Below are 23,220 nucleotides of genomic sequence, written 5' to 3'. Positions count from 1 at the left end.
CGCATGCTGCTTCCTTATGCCTAGGGTATCTACCCCTTAGATTCAGCTCAAACATCTTCTGTGAATATCTCCCTGATAATATCAGGACACTCAGTCGGTCTCTGACTTTAGTCTTTCCATTGATGCAATAGTACATATTCTGTAAGTTTTGTCCACCATTTACTATATGGTAGGCGCTGTTTTAGGTGCTGGAGGTACAGGGGTAAACAAAATTGAGAAGGTCCCTATAAATTTACAGATTTATTCTAGAGGGGGAGGAAGGGAAGGAAGTAATACAAATATAAATAACATACATTCAGATTTTGCTAAATTCTAAGAAGAGGTAAACAGGGTGATAGAACACAAAAAGATCCTCTTTTTCCTAGCTGACTCCCAACTTAACTCTCTGGCTTCTAAACCACTCTATATACAACCTTCCCATCTTCATTTACAAAAAGCACTCTTGCTACCACTTACGTGAAAACATGCATATATATATAGGTTCGAAACTATTTTCAAAGAAATTATATAAACATAAATAGTCAAGTAAAAGCATTAACAATAATAATTTCAAAAGTAGCCCTAGTTGCCAAACAATGATAAAGAATACCATAACACTGCTGATAAAGTCCATTATAAATCTGCTATCTACCCTCAGCTTGGCCTAGCAATCCCTTATCCAATTCTCACTGTTCCTTCTCCACCCCCAACAGTGGTAGTTCAAACATTTTTCCACAGATGATTGATCAGACATCTTACTTTACTGAGGGTTCATCTTGATCGCCTGCTCTTTTAACCTTCCAACTTTTCTTTCTTTCTTTTTTAATATTTATTTATTTATTTGGCTGCGCCGGGTCTTAGTTGCGGCAGGCGGGCTCCTTAGCTGCAGCATGCATGTGGGATCTAGTTCCCTGACCAGGGATCAAACCAGGGTCCCCTGCATTGGGAGCATGGAGTCTTATCCATTGCGCCACCAGGGAAGTCCCCAAACTTTTCTATCTTTATGCATTTCTATCTCCCTCAAATGGTAACTCTTCCTTAAAGAGTAACTTTTCTATATTCTTAACCCCAATCTTTACTGGATCTTCAAACACATTGTTTCTCATCAGTTTTTATTTCTCATATCTAACACTGTTTCTCTACTGGATCATTTTCCTCTTCTGACCAACTTCTCATGTATCCCCCTTTCACTCAAATATTCCATATTATTCCTGACACCATTTTTTTTCTGTTTTTCACATCTCTTGAAACCCTAACTGCTCCTGCCAACCCATTCCTTATTGTTCACAATGTTTTTACCCTCACAACTTTATTGAGAGCTTGCTTAAAGTCCATCAATAATATTCTAATAACTAAAAATCAGCTAACCTTTATAATCATTCTTTCTTTTTTTCAGCATTACTGAGGTATAAATGACAAATAAAATGTAAGATATTTAAAGTGTACGTCATGATTTGACATACATATAAAATATATATTGTATATTTGACATACATATACATCGAGTTAATTACTTTGTAGTCATTCTCTTTGGTATCTCCACATGACACTATTGGTTATGCATTTTGTTGTGAAACTTTGCTTATTCCTTGGCTAATCCTATTTTATCTCCTACCTCTTTAACTATTATATTTTAGCCCATAGCTTCTCCTTGTCATCCTATTCACTATAAAGAGATTTTATCTCCCAGTTCCTTCCCTTTTGATTTCATTCTCTCTCCTTATTTTAACTATCTCTTTTGCACCCTTAAATTCCATGCAGAAAGCTCAAGGCTAACCTCTCCCAAGCTCCAGTTCTACATTTTCAATACCCTATCATCACCATGTACATGGGCTTTTAAACGTGTCTAAAAGTAAGTTCATCACCACCAACAAAATACCATTTATACTAATGACACCTCCACCCTCTCAGTCTCAAATCCTTGGACTCAAAATGCATTCATCAAACTCTCACTGGATACCTTCAAAATGAAGGATATTTTGGGCTTCCCTGGTGACGCAGTGGTTGAGAGTCCGCCTGCCGATGCAGGGGACGTGGGTTCGTGCCCTGGTCCAGGAAGATCCCACATGCCGCGGAGCGGCTGGGCCCGTGAGCCATGGCCGCTGAGCCTGCGCGTCTGGAGCCTGTGCTCCGCAACGGGAGAGGCCACAACAGTGAGAGCCCCACGTACCGCAAAAAAAAAAAAAAAAAAGGATATTTTGAAGAGTGTCTCTGAAAAATTTATACTTCAATAAGACACAAATGCAGATAGCAATGTAACTTAGAAAGTGTTAAGTATAAGGAGAACACAGAATAGAAATTAAAGATTCTTATTGGAAAGACTCCTCTACCTTTCCCTCCTTTAAGCCACAAATGACAATTTGACCCTCTCTTCCAAGCTAAGCTCCCAGTGTCATCTCCTTCATGAAATCATTTTCTTACATCTCTCTTTAGAATGACACTAAAATATCCTAACTGGTCTTTCAGTTATTTGTGTTCTTACCTTACATATTTTCTCGTATCACAATTGAAAATACATACTCTTTATTTTTCCAAAATGAGATACGTACTAACTTTAATTTTTAGAGGAATATACAGGTATAATGAAACAATATGAGAATATGAAAACTAAAATAGTAGCAAAATTATAAATACCTGGGCAATCACAGCCTCTCGTGTTCCATAATATTTAAAAAACAGATGATCAGTCTGAATATAAAGCTGACAAGTATTTTTTTCAGCTGAAGTTGTACGTTTTTTCCTCAGGAGTTCTGGACCGTTAATAGCATGTTCTTCTTGAGGTGTCTATATGTCAAAAAGAGTCATTTCTAATCATCAGTATGCTTCACTGTTATAATTTTATATAGTTAAGAATACACATTATAAACAATTTCACTTTCTACTTTATTATGTAAGACCATAGGTATTTCCTTGCACTGTTAAAAATTCTTCATAAACACCACTTTCAGTCTCATAACATTCTACTATATAGATGACTTATTTATTCAAGCAATTCTTTAACTTTGAAACATTTTCAAAACATACTATTTAATACGTAAATATAAAGCAAGTCTTACAGTAGTTTACAATACTTTGATGTCTTCCTCTACCTCACCTCTAATACCCAATCTATCACCCAGCCCTGTCAGATTTAGCTTCTAAATACTTAGGGCATCTGCCCATTACCTCTAGCTCCATCACATTAGCCCAAGCCACACTTATTACCTAGAGTATTGCAATCTGAGCGATGGGAATCTACCTCTATCCACTTCTGCCTTCAATCTAATCTTCATACTGCAATCCTTTCAAAAAACAATTTTGAAAATATTACCCACCTGCATTTGTAATTCAGTGATTTCCTATGGCTCTAAGGATAAAGTCGTAAACCCTTTATATGCACCACCCAGTCAGCACTGCAGACTCTACTTACCTGTCCAGTTTCGTCCCGTTCCATATTACTTCACAGAGAGACCCTACTACATTACCCAACTCTAGCTCTCTGTGCTACAGCTACATAGGCCTTCTTTCCAACCCTCCAACACACGGTCTGCATCCTGTCACAGTCTTTTGCACATGGTGATGCTGTCTCTCCTGATCTAGTTAACTTCTTTTCTTCAGACTTAGCAAAGACCAATTCACCCATCATACCACCTCACAGAACCATGTACCCATGTCCTTTACAGTTTATCATGTGGTTATTTGTTTATTTTCTGTCCCCAGCCCACCACCATTACTTCAACCACTAGAATGAGAGTTCTGGAAAGAAGAAATTATCTCAGTGTTTGCGTCTCACTATACTGCTATCAGCTAACACACACTTCACAGGCAAACAGTAGACACTCAATAAGTATTTGTTTAAATAATTAACACTGCTATTGAATCGAAGCACTTAAACATTTGTTGACATCTAAAAGCACCATGTTAAGTGAATTTTGATGACAGAGTAATAGAGAATTCAACTTAAATTAATTAAATTTTAAGCCACAATTCCAAATTTACACTCACATTTTATAATTTCCTTCTCCCTTGACAACTCCATGTTTGACTGTTCTCTTAGTTACTGTCTTCATTGTACTTTTATCTATTTTCGCTCAGTACATCATTCTAGGATGGCAGTTACTGTTTCAGCACATTCCATTGTCTTCTGGTTTCAACTGTTTCCAATGAGAAATGAGCTGTCATTTTTACTGTTGCTTCTCTGAAGGTGACTAGACTTTTTTTATTGGTTGCTTTTAAGAGTATATTCTTTGGTTTTTAGACTTCTCTAATATTGTGCTAGTGTTATTTTCTTTGTGAAAGACTTTTCCTGCGCTAATTACAGGGTTTACTAAATTTGTTGTTTGATATTCTCTGTCATATGTGGAATTCTCAGCCACCATCTGTCCCTATTTCACTCATTTTTTCTCCTTGTGAGATATCAATTACACATACTTCAGGCCTTTTTAATGTATCACCTATGTCTCTTAAAGCTCTTTTCTGTATTTTCTACACTTTTGTTTCTAAGTGGTTTACCCTATTTTTTTATGACGTACTATTCAGGCCTAAGCCCGTCAAATTCTTCGTTTCTGTTGTTATATTTTTCCATTCTAGAATTTCCATTAGGTTCTTTTGTTCATTTTCAATTTTCTGCTGAAATTTTTAATTTCCTCTTTATGTACTTGTTATAAAGTCTGTATCTGTGTCTGATCATTTCATTATTCACATACCTTTAGGTTGTTTACATGTCTGACACCCCAGCTATACTGTAAGCTCTCTGAGGGTGTATACCTGTCATTTATTCTTGAATGGCTAATGTCTGATAAATAATTTTTTCCCTCTCACTCTTCCATCATGTTGTCTCATTTGCTAATGTGATTATTTTGAACTGAGTGCCAGACAATGTGCATGGAAAACCATAGATATAATCTGAGGCTTCAAGTAATGATATCTTTCTCAAGAGAAGATCTGTTTTCACTTCTGGCAGGCAATGAGCCTTGGTGCACTAGTAATCCTCGATTACCTTAATCCAATCAGAGATTAAGAAGATGTGGTGTGAAACTTTAACCCCTGTGAGGGGAGGCAGAACACTTTCTGATTCACCCTTACTTCTAGGGAGCAGCCCTTCATTCAAGATCGCAACCTGAAGTCCCGAAATAGTAGTTTTATCTTTAGCCTCAAGAATCTGGAGGGTTCTATTCAGCTTTTCAGTCTCTTAGCTACCTCCTCAGGAACTGGAAGATACAGCTAGAGAAAAGGTAGCCCCAAACGTCAGGCTCACCTTCCTAAGTGCCCTCTTTGTTCCCTAAGATCTGGTCCCACACTTCTTCACAGCTTTGTTATCTCTCCAACGCCTTCTAACAAATACACACACATGCAGACACAAACATAACATATATTTTTTAAAATATTCGTATTTTGAGGTCAGGCTGGTCTCTATTAGTTGTTCTAAACAGGAGAAGGACTACTTCTCTATTTCTTGACAACAATATTTTGTCCATGTTATGAATTGTGAATATTGTTTCAAAGTTTATCACTGTCTTCACTTTAAGGTGTCCTTTACTCTTAATTTTCATAGAGTGAAATACATCAATTCTTTAATAGTCAAAGATTCCATGCCTTATTCAAAGTGTTTCTCTACTTCAAAATACAAAATATTTTTTAATATCTTCTTTTGTCAAGTGTCTTTTCAAATGCTTTTGCCCTTTTTTTTTTTTTTTTTTTTTTTTGCTGTACGCAGGCATCTCACTGTCGTGGCCTCTTCTGTTGCGGAGCACAGGTTCCGGACGCACAGGCTCAGCGGCCATGGCTCACGGGCCCAGCCGCTCCGCGGCATGTGGGATCTTCCCGGACCGGGGCACAAACCCATGTCCCCTGCATCAGCAGGCGGACTCTCAACCACTGCGCCACCAGGGAAGCCCTGCCCATTTTTTAATTGAGGTTTGATCATTTTTTAAAAACTGAGTTATAAGAGTTCTTGGTATATTCTGGAAAAGCCTTCTGTCAGATATATGTACTGCTGACATTTTTCTCACAGTCTGTGGCTTCTTTTTACATTTTCTTAACTGTATCTTTTGAGAAGTTTTTAATTTTGACAAAGTCGAGTTCGTAATTTTTTTCAGCAGGGTATTTCTGTGTCCTAAGAAATTGTTGTCTATTCCAAAGTCACAAAAATTTCCTCCATGTTTTTATCTAGAAGTTTATGTTTTAGCTTTAAGCATACAGATTTATTATCCGTTTTGAGTTTATTTTTGTATAAGGTGTAATGGTATAAGTTGAGGTGTTTTTTTTTTATGGATATTCAATTGTTCCAGTACTATCTGTCAGACTGCTCTTTCGTCCTTTAAATTACCTTGGGACTTTTGTGAAAATCAACTGGCCAAATGGATATGGACTCTCTATTCTGTTCCATGACCTGTAAGTCTATCCTGAGGTCAAGATGACACCATCTTGATTACTGCAGCTTTATAGTAAATCTCAAAATCAGGTAGTATAAGTCCTCTAGCTTTTGTTCTTTTTTGAAAATTGTTTTGGCTATTCTAGGTCCTTTACATTTCCATATAACTTTGAAAACCTGTTTGTCAATTACTAGATAAATCCCCACTAGGGGATTATATTTGGTTCTTTTATTATAATTACTATTCTCTTTGTTTTCATAGTTTTTTGAACACATTAATATTAGTTGTTTCAAAGCCCTCATGTGCTAATGCCTGTAATTTCTAGTCTGTTTCCATCTGGGTGGTATTTTGTTCTGATTATGGATCACCTTTTCCAACTTCTTGAGCTTCTGGTCGTCTAGCAATGTTTTCTGAACATCTGACATTCTGCATGCTACATCGTTGAGTATCTGTATTCAGTGTCCTTCTTTAACAAGTATTATTGAGCTTTGCTCTGACAGGCAACTAATTTACTTGAAAATCACCTTGATCTTTCTGAAGCTTGGTTTTTCAGCTTAGTTAGGACAGGTCTGGAGTAGCCTTTAGTCTAGGGTGAGATTAGCCTACTCCAAGCATGGCTTGGGATCTCTACCAAGTACAATTTCTGATTGTTGTTTCAGTTCATAGATTCCTCAGTAGTTTTTCTTTCTCGGGTAGTTTTCTCATAGAATCTCACCCTGTGCATGCACAGCTTAGAATCCGGCTAAGATTCAAGGCAACCCCTGTGCAGACATCTAGAGCTTTTTTTCAGCATAGCTCTCTCCTCTCAGGTACTATGTCCATAAATCCAGATACCTCAGTCTTCCAGAACCTGAACATATCTCTTCAATTGTGCAACAGCGCTGTGCACTTCTTACTCTTCTTGAAATGCCCTTCATTGTGCCATTCCTAAAATTTTTCCTCCAGTCAAAAAGTCAGGGAAATCACAGAGATACTTATTTCTCCTCTCTCAGGTATCTCAATCCTGTACTGCCTGTTGGCCAATATTTGAAAACAATTGTTTCTTTTTTCTGTTGTTGTTCTTGTTTTGTTTTCCAGTTGTTTTTTGCAGGATGGCTAGTTGGATACCAGTTACTCTATCACAGCTGGAAAGGGAAATCTCCACTTACTTGTTCTAAGAGTTTCAAAGTTTTCGTTTTAGTACTTTATAGAGTTTTGTTTTGTTTTAAATATAATGTGAGATGAAGATCCAACTTCATTTTTTCCAAATGGATAAACATTTTCTCTGGCTCCATTTATTCAATAGTCTCTATTTTCCTCCCTGATTTGAGATTTCACCTCTACCACATAACAAAGTTTCATATACGTATGGATCTGTTCCTGAGCACTCAATTTTATTCCTCTGGTCAATTTGTACATCCCTATGCTGAAAGTACACTCTCAATTACTAGAGTCAGTCTTAATATCTTCCAGGGTAAATCTCTCTTTCCTGTTCATCACCTTCAGATGGGCCTCATTTCTTCTTAGCCTTCACTTTTCCTTGTAACATTTTAGACCCATCAAGTGCTGTGAAAAATCATGTTGTAATTTGTATGGAATTGCACTGAATCTACAAATCAATATGGGGAAATTAATGTTTTTATATTAGGTATTATGTTCCATTTTATATAGTATATCTCTCCATAATAAAATCAATCATCTGTAATATTTCTTATAAAATTTTGTAATTTTCCTTATACAGGTCTTATAATTCGTTGTGACATTTATTCTTTGATACATAATATTCTTGATATTATTTTTAATGGTGTCCTCTCTTACATGACATTTCTGGTGGTCTGCTGCTGATATAAAAAAATACAACCTACATTTGTATATTAAATGTTGTGTCTAGCCACTGTTAAACTGTATTATATCTAGCAATCTATACTCTCAGCCTCTCTATCCACATTGCCGATACCTTAGTACAAGCCACTATCACTTCTCAACTGAATAACTGCAACAACTCGTAATTAGTCTCCTTGTCTCTAGTTTTGCACCTCACTCTGAAGTTAAGAATTCTTTACTGGTCTTGCTATCTCTCTGGCCTTGTATATACTGTTCCTCCTCTTTCCATCTCTTCATGGTCAACCTAACTTCTGCTTTTTCTTTTAGTTTCTGATTATTGTCCTCAAACACTTGCAAGGCTAGGTTAACTAGTCTTCTTGTGTGTAGAATATCACTCTTTGCTTAATCTTCTTCCATTTCTTACTATCTTCAATTTTTCTGTGTCTCCAATTAAACTAAAAACTTTGTGAGGACAAGTCTTCATCTTAATTTCCACATATTCCCAGAACCTATCACAGATCTTCTGACATATGGGAGATCAATACAAAATTGTTCAATGAATACAAGAATAAAATCTCACTTAGACTTAAAAGACCCATTTGAAATGGTATTATTTATGCCATTTTGCAGATCAAGAAACATACAAATCTGCATTTGTGACTCAAGAAATGTTAATCCATGCTACTACTTTTAGAACGGATGTTCAAAATATATGATGTTTTATTATAAAAATAAATTTTTTTTAATTTTAAACTTGTGTTTTAAATAACCATAAAACTACCACCTATAAATGAAATAAAGGAGGTCAAAAAAAGAATAAAACGTCAACAGTCAATGGCAGAAAAACTTACGATTAAAATATCAAAAGTATGATGATTTTTATTAGGGTAACTAACCATCTTGGTTTGCTTAGAGACACATGATTTTCAATGTTAAACTGGAGAAGTCTCAGGCAAACCAGTGGGAAGTTGGTCACTCTAATTTTCATATTAATACAAACACATTTATACAAAATACATGTTCAGACTGGATATTTTTTAATTTTATGATAAAACATGTAAGAGAATATTTTGGACACCTTATGTTTTTTGGGTCATGCAGATTTGTACTCAAATTGCAGCATCACACCTTTATTATAAGCAAGTTACTTGGCCTCTTTGAGCATTAAAAAATATAAATATTTCCTGACGGCAGTATAAATCTTTTAGAAATCCTAGAACATATATTTTTAATGCAGAAACACATACCCAAGTTCACTTCCATTTCTTAAACACAAGTTTGTATTAAAATCCTTACCTGTGTTACTTCTTCCACACCAGTCACCTGGTACTTCCTCATCCTTTCAAATACTGAGTGATCTGCACAGCCCCCCTGTGGACCATACTTATGGGGATAGTCTAAAATACAAAGAAGAAATATTATTACTGTCACATGTTTAGGTATTACCAATTATCTTATAAACGAAAATTTAACTGTCATAATTAATGAAAGCCATAAATGCTTATTGGGTTCCAATGGGAAAGGCATTATGCTAGGCATTCTACTTTTAAAACCAGGCAGGTTCTGAAGTTCTCCTTCAACATCAATGGTCTCTAAGTTTTTGTCATATGAATGATTTGTGAATTCTAAAAAAGAACAATAATCATTCTTTATTCTGCGTTTAACTTTCCCAACCTGTCCCACTTCAGATATATAGAGCATTTTAACACTGCAATTTACTTCATTCTGTAATTTATAACTTTCCGTTCAAAACATTAAATTTCTTATTCTGCAAATGTACAAAGCTACCTCAGTTTGAACTACAGTTGGGCAAATATATCATATTTGGTTTGAATTCCTTCAATGAATACCAACTAGTCATAAGGGAAAGTAACCTAGAAACATGCTCCATGGCATAGTAAAAGCAGATTGAGTTTAAATTTCTTCAATGTATAATTCAAGTGAATGCTTTGTAAAGCAATAACTATTTTATTATCACTTGTTTTCCCCTTATAGTTAAACAGTGATTAATTTAGCCTTAACTGAATTGTTTCTATTTCCAGACAGCTGTTCAATTTAGTGTAGTCATTTAAAAGTTTATTCCACTCTCTCAAAGTTCACATACTTCCCTTGTTAAGGTTCTCCTTAGTTCATGAACATATTTTATAATTCAATCTACTACCCATAATTAAGAGAACTATCAAAATAAAATATAAAAAAAATATTTTTTAAATATTAAAAAAATATAAAATAAAATAAAATATAGAGACATGGGTTAGAGGGGAAGCACTGAAACATCCTTAAGTAGCATATAGTTATAATGCACAGAATTATAATTAGAAACACTGTTTCTTAAGTAAATCTAGAACCTGAAGTGGACACTAGTGACCTATTTCACTGGAACTACTAACTAAATATCACAATACAAATCTAAACTGGCAGGTAGCAGGTAGGGGTTATGGACAACCTACTTACATTGATATAACAGCTCTGATTTAAACGTTAGTTTTCACCAGAGGTCAAGATTGCAACAGCTGTAAAATTCCAACCAATAAATGTGGAAGAAATGATAGCCTTAGGGACTTCCCTGGTGGCACAGTGGTTAAGAATCCGCCTGCCAATGCAGGGGACATGGATTCGAGCCCTGGTCCGGGAAGATCCCACATGCCACGGAGCAACTAAGCCCGTGCACCACAACTACTGAGCCTGCGCTCTACAGCCTGCGAGCCACAACTACTGAAGCCCATGTGCCACAACTACTGAAGCCCACATGCCTAGAGCCCATGCTCTGCAACAAGAGAAGCCACCACAATGAGAAGCCCACGCACCGCAACGAAGAGTAGGCCCTGCTCTCAGTAACTAGAGAAAACTCGCGTGCAGCAGTGAAGACTCAATGCAACCAAAAATTAAATAAATGAATAAATAAATAAATTTATTAAAAAAAAAATCAAGGGGGAACCCCAGAACTCTCCCTGTTCTTAGGAAGACATTCCCTTGACCCTCACTTACCTAAACACTCACAGCTATCTACCACTTCCTGCCTTGGGAACATCAAGACTATTTTCATTGGGGCTCAGCTTTTATAGTCATGAGACTACACCACCAAGTACTCCAGTTTACTATAAGTTTTTGCTGCCTCCAATTCACTACTTCCCTCTATTACCTTATTTATAGCTCCTAACTCACTGTCACTCTCTCTGATACCACCCCATCATAATTCTTAGTGATTTCAACATTCATGGGGATGATCCTTCCAATACACTCATCCTACCTTTTCTCCAACTGTCTTCTACCTCAATTTCTGAAACCCCTTCTTAATCTCAACTTTCTCATCCTACTTTCTTTCCACCACTCATCTTTTCAGAACATTCCCTTTAGACTCCAACAATCCTTTGACATCTCAAAAACCCTTCAATCCACCTATGCTACCACCCTGTTCACTAGTGGATATTCTCTCTCTCCTTATTCAGTTTAAATCCCATAGTCAATTATTATTATACTTACTCCACTGCATTTACCTTAAACTCCCTTGCCACCACCCCATTCCCAACTCTCCACCAAAACCTGTTTAAATTCAGCTCTCTACCTATACCACTCCAGTTGAATGGGGCTGGAGAAGCAACTGGTAACTATAACTATTCTCATTCAAAAATTATCATCTGTAACTTCAAGCAGTTCCTTTATGCCACCTGACAATGATAATGTATTTCCAGAGTCCCTTCTCAATCCTATTTCATGTTTAACTACAGGCAGTCCCCACTTTACCACATTATCACAGGCAGTAAAATTGACCATGCAAGCTGAAAGTATGCAAAGTGATCTTAATAATCAATGGGGAAAATTACAACTGCTCCATGACCTTCAAAATTTTTTGTCAAACTACTGAAACTCTCTTGTTATTTATAAATGTGTAGGGGAATTAAAAAACAAAACTATGATCTATATAGTACACTCTAATTTAAAACATTAGAAACATCAAAGGACTTCCCTAGTGGAGCAGTGGTTAAGAATCTGCCGGCAATGCAGGGGACACGGGTTCGAGCCCTGGTCTGGGAAGATCCCACATGCTGCGGGGCAACTAAGCCCGTGTGCCAAAACTACTGAGCCTGCATGCCACAACTACTGAAGCCCACATGCCTAGAACGTGTGCTTCACAACAAGAGAAGCCACCGCAGTGAGAAGCCCGCGCACCACAACGAAGAGTAGCCCCTGCTCGCCGCAACTAGAGAAAGCCCTCGTGCAGCAACGAAGACCCAACACAGCCAAAATTTAATTAATTATTTAAAAAAAGAAACATCAAGAATTAGAATATTTAAAAGAACTAGTGTTTTGTTTCTTTGTAAATTGTATCTTATATATCATAAATTTTATATATGCTTCAAAATCTGTCAGCACAAAACTCTCCCAATAGAAAAAAAGGAATCGAGTATAAAATGTTTCCCATATACTTTCAAAACTTCTAAAAGAGCCTATTTTCCCTGGTCACCACATTAACTATGAAAATGGACAATGACATTTTCCCTCAAAATTACTGACAATATAATCCCCATTTCTAGAAAAAGCCTTTGTTCAACTAATGAATAAGCCCTCATTGAGATGCTAAATCATAGGATGCAACTGTAGTTCCCCTGAAAAGGCCAAACAGCATATTCTTTCACAAAGAATGAGTCATTGGCGTAGAATATTCAGCTTATTTAAAACAAAGATCAGCTTTAAATCTAAGGCCTTTCTTCCAGTTCCTCTGCATGCCAACCTCTTGCTTCTGTTTTGTTGTAGGAAGCACAGATATAAATAATACATATACTGTGATACCACCTCAAGCAGGAAATAGCTCTAGTTAACTCTCAATCATCCACTCCAGGAAGGGGGAATATTTACAGTACAGATCATCTGCCCAACAGATGTGTAAAACACCCACTTCTCACTACAGACTAACTAGACTAGACTTTATCTCCTCACTACTCCCAGCAAGCCATCCCTCCCTCAACGTGACTGCCAGGTTAGGAATTTGACTGCAGAGTCCAAAGCTTTAGCTATGAGATAACTCTCTAACCATCAAAACTTGGTGTAATTCCTCCAATGACACACTATGACTCACTAAATTCAATCAAATGACCCAACTTTTATGATATTCATTGAATTTAAAAGACAGTGGTTCCACAGACAGATACTGTACCAAAAGTTGATTTGCTAGGTATCTGAAGGGTAGGTAGGTTGGGTCCTTGCCCATGAAAATGCCACTGACTCCCAAAGTTGCCAAAAATCCACAAGGATTCATTGAGACAGTAAAAAGACGAGGAGACTTTTTGTTTTCTTTAAGGAGAGATGATGGGTGTGGAGGAATGGACGGATGGGTCAAGCAGCCCCCAAATACCCTTCCCCCTTCCAATTGCAGTGGACAGAGGTCCCTTTCTCCCTAGTGCCCCTTCCCCCATTCCCCACAACCAGTCTCTGTTTGGGGAGGGTGGGGAGAGCAGGGAGAGAAGGGCATAGTATGAAGGACAGTAAGCTAAAGATGGTCCCCTTTTCAACATGCACTCACAACCCTGCTCTCACAGGAAACAGAAACTCAGAGCTGGTCCAGGCATGTCCCTTCCCACCCTTGTTTTTTAAGAAAGGTTAGTGTTGGGGGCCAAGGGGATCACGGGTATCAGGTCAATAGGAGAAATGTTGCTCTATTATTCTGATCAGGAGACTGTAAAGTGCGTTAGGACAGAAACTTGGCCCTGTTCATCACTGTATCCAATGTATCTGAAAGTGTCTTGTACAGATTAGACACGCAAATGATAAATAAAATAAATTTATTAAGAAAAAAAAAATGATAAGACCTAAAGGGCTATTCACCAAAATGCTAACGGTGGTGGATACACTTCATCTTCTACTTAATTCACAAGCAAAAATATCTATTTTATATAGTCATTTGATAATCAGAAAAACCAAAAATATTTCCAGCTTTAGAGGAAAAGTAGTTTGGAATCATCAAATTTTAGAAGAAACAGGAAGTATTAATGATCTACATACTCACTTTATAACATGAAGAAAATGACACCCAGAAAAGGTAAAGTTACTTACTTGCATAAGGTCACAAAGCTATTCTCAAACTTCATCCTGATTTCCCTTCAAACTACTTTCTCATACAAATGCCATGCCTCAGTTCTGACACATTACCTCTTGTGCTTTTTCCTTACCATGTCTCCCACTAACTTGTGTGATCTTAAGCAAATGAATTAAACTCTGCAACAGTTTTAACTAGTTGATCTACAAGGTCACCTTTTTTTAATTTTTTTTTCATTTTTTGGCTGTGCCACGCAGCATGTGGGATCTTAGTTCCCTGACCAGGGATCAAACCCACACCCCCTGCACTGGTAGCGCAGAGTCTTAACCACTAGACCGCCAGGAAAGTCCCCTACAAGGTTGCCTTTAAGTCCATGATTCTGCAGGGGAACAAAATTTGCCACCCCATGTCTCTCTCTGGCATAAGGATTATTTTAGACTGATTATTTTTAAGAAAACAGAAGACTCAGGAAGTCTTTCTTTTTACCTGCCCTTTAACTGCCTAGAAGAATTTAGATAAAGGGCCTGGTTCAGGAACAGCACTATCAACAGAGAGATCTACAAAGAAAATGGGATAGGTGTGGTAGGAGGAACTTGGCAGGCCCCGGAGACCAAGTCCTCTCTGTGTCCCCTTGTCCCTGCATGGCAGAGCAAACATTTGTTTACCCAACATTTGCTTTTCCATCTTCCTATAATTGTTTTCCTCCCCCTTGAAGTACCAAACCCCTAGCCCCTTCTCCTCTCAAATGCCATATAAACCTCAAATGCCTAACTGGGGCCTCATTTTTCTGATGGAGACCTCGTACATACATAATTAAATTTGATTTTCTCCTTTTAATCTGTCTCATATCAATTTAATTCTTAGACCAGCTAGAAGAACCTAAAAAGGGCAGAGGGCAATTTTTTCCTTCCCCAGCAATTCTAAGCCTCTACAGTTGCTGAAAGCAGTAAAATCCACATCAGTGAATTCCTAGTCTAATGAATATAAATATAAGATAACAAGGTTGCTTACGTAGATTATCTAATCTCCAAATTTATAAACCATGAACAGAATTTAACATTTTTATAATAAATCTTGTATCACAATGTAAAGCAGCTCTTTACCGGGCCCAAGTCCTAGACCAATGTCCTCAGACACACCCACAAGGTCGCTAGCATAAACGTCAAGCATTGAATTGTGCTAGAAGAGATGTGAAAGACCTAGTTTTAGCGCCTCTTATCCCTAGTACATACACACATGTATACTCAATGCTACTTCTACTAGTTTTTCTGTAACTCATCACTCATAAAAGTTGAACCTAAAATGTAAATTTACTCTATTTTTCAGTAGGGAAGATAGCCACACTTCTGCAAAATCAACAATGATACCAAAAATAAAGCCTTAGCTTTCTCCTAATCTTTTTTTTATCTTCACAATAATTGTCTTTACCATCATTAAGTCCCTCGACTTTAGCCACCTTTAAACAAGTCTCTACTAACTTACGATGTAACTAAAAAGAACTGGAGTAAAAGCCAGGAAACATGGATCCTTGCCATGAAAATACCTTGCCCAAGTTGCTTAAGACTCTTTAGGCTTCAGTTTCCATCATCTTCAAACTTAGAACTAATTCTAGTCCCTTTTGCAATCGTAATAAAGTTACAGAATTCCGTTGAATTCAGAACTACATCAATCTTCTGGTCTATTCCAGAAAACTCTATTTTCCATGAACAGTTTGCTGATGAGGTATGATGAAGAAACAATGCCCCCCAAAAGAAAATCCCTATTTTTTAAATGCATATGCTTGTGAAGTCTTAATTTAAAACTTTCAAATTCATTCTTCTTACTACCACATCAAACGTCTATAAGCTTTTTCCAAACTCTCAAAACATATGACTTGACAGTATAATGACAACTTATTAAAAACTGCATCTTTAATGCAATATTCAGATGAACAATGAATTAATTTTCTTATTCAATCTGTTTGTAAAAACATCTCAAACACTGCAAAACACAATCATGAGGTGATATTTCTCGGAAAAAAAGAACAAAATTTCCAAATATAATTTCACTTTCTAGGATGAGTTTTAAAGCTGTTTTACAATATAAGAGCTTTGTTATTTTTAAATAATCTTATGTTTCTGAAATGATCATTATGCAGCCAAAATATTTTCTATTTATGTTTTTTAAATAAATATATACAAAAATATATATTGGGTTGGCCAAAAAATTCATTCAGGGTTTTCCGTAACATCTTACAGAAAACCCTGAATGAATTTTTTGGCCAACCCGATACATATGGTAACCAATCAGAAAACGTCTTGATCTAAAGTGTTCGTAACTTGAGTCTTATTTACATAAATAAAACAAAATAAACTTTGATTGAATAATATGAAAGGGCTGGGCATATTTTCTCCAAATTCTGCAAAAAGAATTAAACCCCTCACTGTCTCTTTTTAATCTGTTTTTTTAAATGTTTTCCCAATTAAATATCTCACATTTCTAATTAAATATTTTTCAAATAGCTACCACTTCTCACAGGCTTCTCAACTTTTCTTCATTTGTGCCTGTGAACTATTTGGAGAAATTATATTTCCCTAGAGATTAACTCAGAAAAAAAAAGCAAAAACAGAGTCAACAATGCCACTAAATTCTTATATTTCTTTTAATACTGTTACTTTGCTTAAGAAAATTAAGTATTTAACATCAATGCTAAGTAAAACACGTGAATTAAAACATACAGTATAGAAATTAACCCATAAACTTGTATATCCTATGGGAGTTCTGAAGTCATGGGCACTTCCTATCATAGTCTTAAGCGATTCTGCTACTGAATTATCAATCAGAACACTCCATTCCTTAATCTTTCCGAGTGTCTACCACAGTTTGTCACAACTCCATACACATAAGCACATTTCCAAGCTCAGACTGGACCTTAAGCACATGTAGAAACTCTGCACGATAATCCTCAGAATTTCCTGGTACCTCTGGAAGAAAAATGTGACAATCTAACAATGTCAGATTTGAACAATGCTAGCCATTATCAATACTTTCCAATTCAATTTTTCCTTTCCTCTTTTCCTTCTATCCTTTGTCCCTCCTTTCCACTAACAGTGACACAAAAGGTGTTGAAAATCTTAGTGACTATGACAAAACTCAGTTACATCCACAACTTCAAAAACACAATATGAAACTGATTTTTTTTAAGGTTTATTAAAAGCAATATCCTGAAGTTTCACAAACGAAGAGGCTTCTACCGGAAGGAGGCCTTCACCTTGAAATGGTTAAGTAAAATTTAACAGTCTCAATTTTTCAGAGCAAGAAATAAGGGGTCTTCCCACTGAAGCACAAGAGAAAGAAGCGATAAGTACAGTTACAGCTAGCACACAGGCTGAAAGTAGGAGTGACCTACTATTGATACAATACTATGAGGCACAGGCAAATTCAAGCTCTTTGGGCTTTCCTATACCACCCAAAGGAAAGTAAATAATCTGAAGTGAAAGAATAAACCTAAACACTCTTACTCTACGGCTTCATGTATTTACTTAAAATATCTTTTAGTTCAGAAACAAAATATTTCTTTATAAGTACAGCATGGGAAAATTGCTTAGAACTTTGCCTCTCAGAAGGTAGTATACAAAAGGTGCAAAGGTCCACTATTTACAACTAATGATTCCAAGCAATCATACAGTCAGTCATTCCTAAAAGCTATTCATATTACTAAGACTAGCAGTATAGTTTATGGGACAATGTTTTTCCCAGTTTCTTAAAATAAACTGGGCCAAGAGGCAGAGGACTAAATGGTATTCTTACCCTGTCATAATTGTTCACACTTCTATGTCCTAGAAGAGAGTGTTTTTTACCACCTAAGTATAGATTGAACAAGTATGAATTTTAAGCTGATAACTACATGTAGTTATCACCTTCACATCTAAATGGATATCAAAGCATCTAGAAGTTATTAAATATTTTCACAGAAAACTGTCTCTATGTTCTGGTACAGCACCAGAAGCCATTCCCTAAGGTTCTCCAGAATATCAGTATCATTTTCCATGGTGGTTTCATATATTCATGCCTAGAGTTGCAAAAACAGTATTAAGATGAGGGTAGCCAAACTCTCATCAGGATTCCTATCCAAAGTTGGCGTGCCTCCCCTGTCATTTGCTTCCGCTGAAAATAACAAATACAGGGACACCAAATTCACTCAAGCATATACACAATGATCTAAACAGCCATGCAGTACTTTAGCTGTAAAAATAAATTATTGGCACTTAAGCAAATTATATGAAAATAATAATAATATTATTATTAAATAATAAAGGGACATCCTCTGTCTTTTAATTAGCTGTGAAATAAAGCATCCATTGCTAGATATGTTAGGGAAAGAATTTGGCTCTAAACAGCAATAGATGCAAATGTGTGATTTCAGGGAGGCTTACAGATCTCAGAAAAGACCCAGAGATCCTTGGAATAATGGCAGTGAGAATTTATAGCTTTTTTCCAGGAGTGAAGCAGAAGACACATGGTTAAGAACACGAGATCCACAATCAAGTGACCTAAGTTTTCTAAGGCTTAGTTTCCTCATCTATAAAGTGGGGATAATATGTGTGCCTATATACCTTACAGGGTTATTGTGAAGATTAAACAAAATAATGTAAGCAAAGAACTTTGTATGGTGCTGGTTATACATCAGAGAGAAATAACTACTTGTACTACCACTAATACTATTAGAACCTTGGGTATTCTACACAGAGAGGTTAAAGGGCCAATTAAAAGTAAATTTAGGGCTTCCCTGGTGGCGCAGTGGTTGAGAGTCCACCTACCGATGCAGGGGACACGGGTTCGTGCCCCGGTCCGGGAGGATCCTACATGTCACGGAGTGGCTGGGCCCGTGAGCCATGGCCACTGAGCCTGCGCGTCCGGAGCCTGTGCTCCGCAACGGGAGAGGCCACAACAGTGAGAGGCCCACGTACCGCAAAATAAATAAATAAATACATTTAATCTAGACAAATACCATGTGGTTTCACTTACATATGGAATCTTAAAAAAAAAAGAAAAGAAAAGAAAACAAAACAAAACAGAAACCGAGGCATAGATACAGAGAACAAACCAGTGGTTGCCAAAGAGAAGGGGAGTAGGAGGAGACTGGGCGAAATAGGTCAAGGAGATTAAAAGGCACAAACTTCCATTTATAAAATAAGTAAGTCGTGGGGAGGTAACATACAGCATAAGGAATACAGTCAATAATACTGTAATAATTTTGTATGGTGACAGATGTTATCAGACTTATCGTGGTGATCATTTCATAATGTATTTAAATGTCAAGTCACTATGTTGCACACCTGAAGCTAACATAATATTGTATGTCAACTATATTTCAATTTAAGAAAAGTAAATTTATCTAGCCATCCTCTAGAAGAGCGGTAGGCAAACAACAGCCTGCTAGATATGAGTCCTTTTGTTTGGCATGAAAGCTAAAGACGGTTTTTACATTTTCAAATGGTGGGAAAAAATTAAAAGAATAATATTTTGTGTCATGTTAAGATTACATGAAATTCAAATTTAAGTGTCAGTAAGTTTTATTGGAACATAGCCATGCTCGTTCATTTACATATTTCCTATTGCTGTTTTCATACTACAGTGGCAGAATTCAGCTGCAACAGAGCAAATATGGCCCACAAAGACAAATTATTTACTATCTGGACCTTTACAGAAAAAGTTTGCCAACCCTTGGTCTAGAATCTAGACTAGAGCAACTATTTAAAAACTAAATGGTTAATACATGGGTGCTTTCCTTTTGTAGTTAACTTGACAGATTTTCAGATAGTTTTTCAAAAGTAATTGTCTAAATCTGCAAGCACTAAAAATTCTGTTTAAGGCAATTGCTTCCCATACTCTTATCCTCATATCATTACATTTCCATTTACCAGAAGAAGTTACAAACAAAATCACTCTAAACATTGCTGTTTTTAGGCTCTAATACCACTACTGGCATGTAATAACAAGCAGAATGTGAAACGATCTCCTTACCATGAATATATGTTTACCAAGACAAGTAAGAGTTAAGCACTGAAATCAATGGTAAAGTTAAATGCCAAAAGGAACAGAAAACTAAGTTGCATCCAATGTCACTGATTCTGCAAGCTAACTCATCACCTTTGGGGAAAAAGAAAAGGCTGAAATAAAGGGAGATTTTTGAAAATTACTGTAAGATGCAAAGTGAAAGAAATGCAATTATATGATGAGGAAGAAACAGAAGTATGAAAAAAGAGCAGAACATTCTTAAACTACATACAAGTAGATAAGAGAAGAAAGGAAACGAGAGAGAAGACAAAACAACAGAAATCATAAAAGGCAGAATAAACACAGTTGAAGATACTTATAAGACATACAAAGTGAAGGAAAATGTTTGATTGCAATATCATGGGAAGGAAATCATCAGTTCAAAATCTGTCAATCATTTCTTCCTCTCCTTTCTTTCCCAAAGGTCTTGCTTGATTTTGAGAAAACATTATAGGGAAAATGTTGCAGGACTTTATTAAGTATCAGTGAAGAAACTGCTGCAGAGATAAATGATATCTGAAATGTTAAAGGAGCAAAAGAAACAGAAACTGCAGTTGGAGAACTTACACACCCTGATAGAGGAGGTAAACCTGCAAAATGATTAAATTACTCAGAAAATTACAAAGTAACATACAAATGAAGTAGATGATAATTCTACTGGCAGAAAGAAAGGAATTCATACTCTAGCTTGTGAAGGAAGACTGTAGCTTGGAGCTTGAGGAGAGTCTAAAATACCAGGAGGGGAAATTGGAAAAGGAATCAAATAGGGATGAGCAAAAATGTGCACAAGTAGCATTAACGAATTTAACAAATAGCCAAAATCATAAATGTATTCTATCTAGAATAATTATGCTATTTTCTATAGTAATCGAGCATTAGAGATGACAAGCAAGTTGGAGAGACTTAAATACAGAAACGGTCAGAGCTGATAAAGCAAGAAGTCGACATGGTTAACACTTTCCAGTACATTACCAGGGGTGAGAACGAAATTACTGACAACAAATTTCTATATGTAGAAAGGAAAATGAAGCCTGGAAGCTGCCAAATAAGGAAAATAGGCAAAAATTGATAGACTACTCTTACTACAGTCAAAAATAAAATATGAGTATTCAAGAGGCCTGTGAATTAGAGGAATGCATTTCTGGGTCATTTTATTACAGCATTCTCGTGATTAAATGACTATGGATATACAGACAATGGTAGAATGAAAAGGGGAAGTCTAAATACATTTTCTATTCTTAAAACACAGAAAAAGAACTCTCCCAACAAATTACCATCATACAAAGACCACGGTCGAGAACAAAATCCATAAAGATAAATCTGAAGTCTTACCAAGCGGAAGTCATTTCAAGATTCCAAAAAGAAATACTCAAAAGGCTTAAAAATTACAAAAATATCTAAAATATTCTTTAAATACTATGCAAATATCCACACTGAAATTTACATAAGAAGATGATGCTTCAGTAGGCCACACACACAAAGGTGTTACAGCATTAAATGACTGGATGATACCACAATATAGAATTTCCAGTTCAATCGGAGTTGGTTGACTCATAGTTCAAATAGAATTGGTTGTAGCATATCAACAAAGTAGTACCAGCACAGACTGACAATGATATTGTCTCAACGATATAGATCCATTCTTTAATTGAGATTTTAGTTGTGAAACTATTTTCTAGCCTGATTAACAGCTTAGGAAAGAAAACAGCTCAGGTTTCATTTGTCTCCACATAGTTTTAACTATTTATATACTCTTTGCAAAATTTAAGTACTTACTAATATCATCTTCATGATAAATGACAGAGTGAAATGGCAGAGTGCGGTCTTTAATATATCTCTCTGCTGGCTCAACATAAAATGTGCCACCACGAGTCTGAATGAATCCTTCAAATCTTCCATCAACAACAGACCCATGGCTAAAACTTCCTTCTTCACCTATTAATGAAAGCCACAAACTCTTAAAAATTTGATTTGCACATGAATGTTAAATTCATTCTCCTTTATAAAGCCATTCTTATGTATTGAGAAAAAAACTAAATACAAATTTACCGGGGAAATTAATTTTCACATGAAACGTATCAACCTGAATGTGAACAACAACTGGAACTTAGTTAAAATATATACAGTATATATATAGTAACAACAATGAAAAATGGAACATCTGTCTTGCTGACAATCAAATTCCCAGAACCTAGCACAGTGCCTGGCATGCATGCAATAGTCACTCAAAAAAATGACTTAAATAAACTTAGAGGCAAGCAGATACACTGATAAAATATACACTTTCAAAATAAAGATGTTAAAGTATCTTTTGAAATTCTACTCTAATTGCCATAAGAAAAAAAGTTCCTTTCCCACCTAATATATTCTGCACGAACCTTTTAGCTTCCTTACCACCAGTAGGTTTTATAAATACATTTTAAAAATAAGACAGTATTAAATATTTCAGAAGCAATTTGAACAAAATATGCCAATAATTCTTTCTGAGATATTGGAAAAAGGTTCATGATAGTATCCCATCAATTATACTTCTTTAGGGAAAGAAAATTATAAGAAAAAAGGTAGTTTTGTTTTTTAATACAGTCATAAAGAAAAGCTGAGTACCAAACATCAAATGATAAGAAGAGGTGGGTAGTTAGGTGAGGGCTTTAATTTAAAAGTTAAATTTGCCATTCAAAAATTTCTCATTAAAACAAAAATCAGGCTTTCTGCAATTTCTAAGTTGTAGATTAACAGTAATTAGTTGACTTTAAGTTAATCATAGACTGAAGCTGAGTCCAAGACATTTGTATTTTAAATGATATGATGTTTACCTGCAAACTCATTTAGTCTTGTACGCTTTTTGACTATCACCTACCAAAAAGAAAGGGGGCGGGGGCGGGTGCTGGGAGACTACTAAGTTACTTGCCCAGCAAGATAAATGATCAAGAAAATAACAGAAAACTATAATCTAACATTAGAAATTTCGACCTATGGAAAAACACTTTCCTTTTCCATTAAAGAATTATAAGA

The 23,220-nt window shown here is 36.1% G+C and overlaps 1 protein-coding gene across 1 annotated transcript in view; it reads right to left on the bottom strand.

Annotated features, from left to right (window-relative positions):
- ADAM10 (ADAM metallopeptidase domain 10) overlaps nt 1-23,220 on the bottom strand; it is a 110,709-nt gene that overhangs the window by 46,362 nt on the left and 41,127 nt on the right. Inside the window, exons 4-6 of the mRNA XM_060005890.1 lie at nt 21,985-22,143; nt 9,432-9,532; nt 2,614-2,763 (exon numbers count right to left, since the gene is read on the bottom strand). Of these exons, the coding sequence (XP_059861873.1) occupies nt 2,614-2,763; nt 9,432-9,532; nt 21,985-22,143 (410 nt within the window). The remainder of the gene's footprint in view (nt 1-2,613; nt 2,764-9,431; nt 9,533-21,984; nt 22,144-23,220) is intronic.

This window comes from Delphinus delphis, chromosome 2 (assembly GCF_949987515.2).
Source record: "Delphinus delphis chromosome 2, mDelDel1.2, whole genome shotgun sequence".
Taxonomy (NCBI): domain Eukaryota; kingdom Metazoa; phylum Chordata; class Mammalia; order Artiodactyla; family Delphinidae; genus Delphinus; species Delphinus delphis.
Note: the sequence above shows the minus strand (reverse complement) of the source record. Positions and strands in the feature narration are given on the sequence as shown.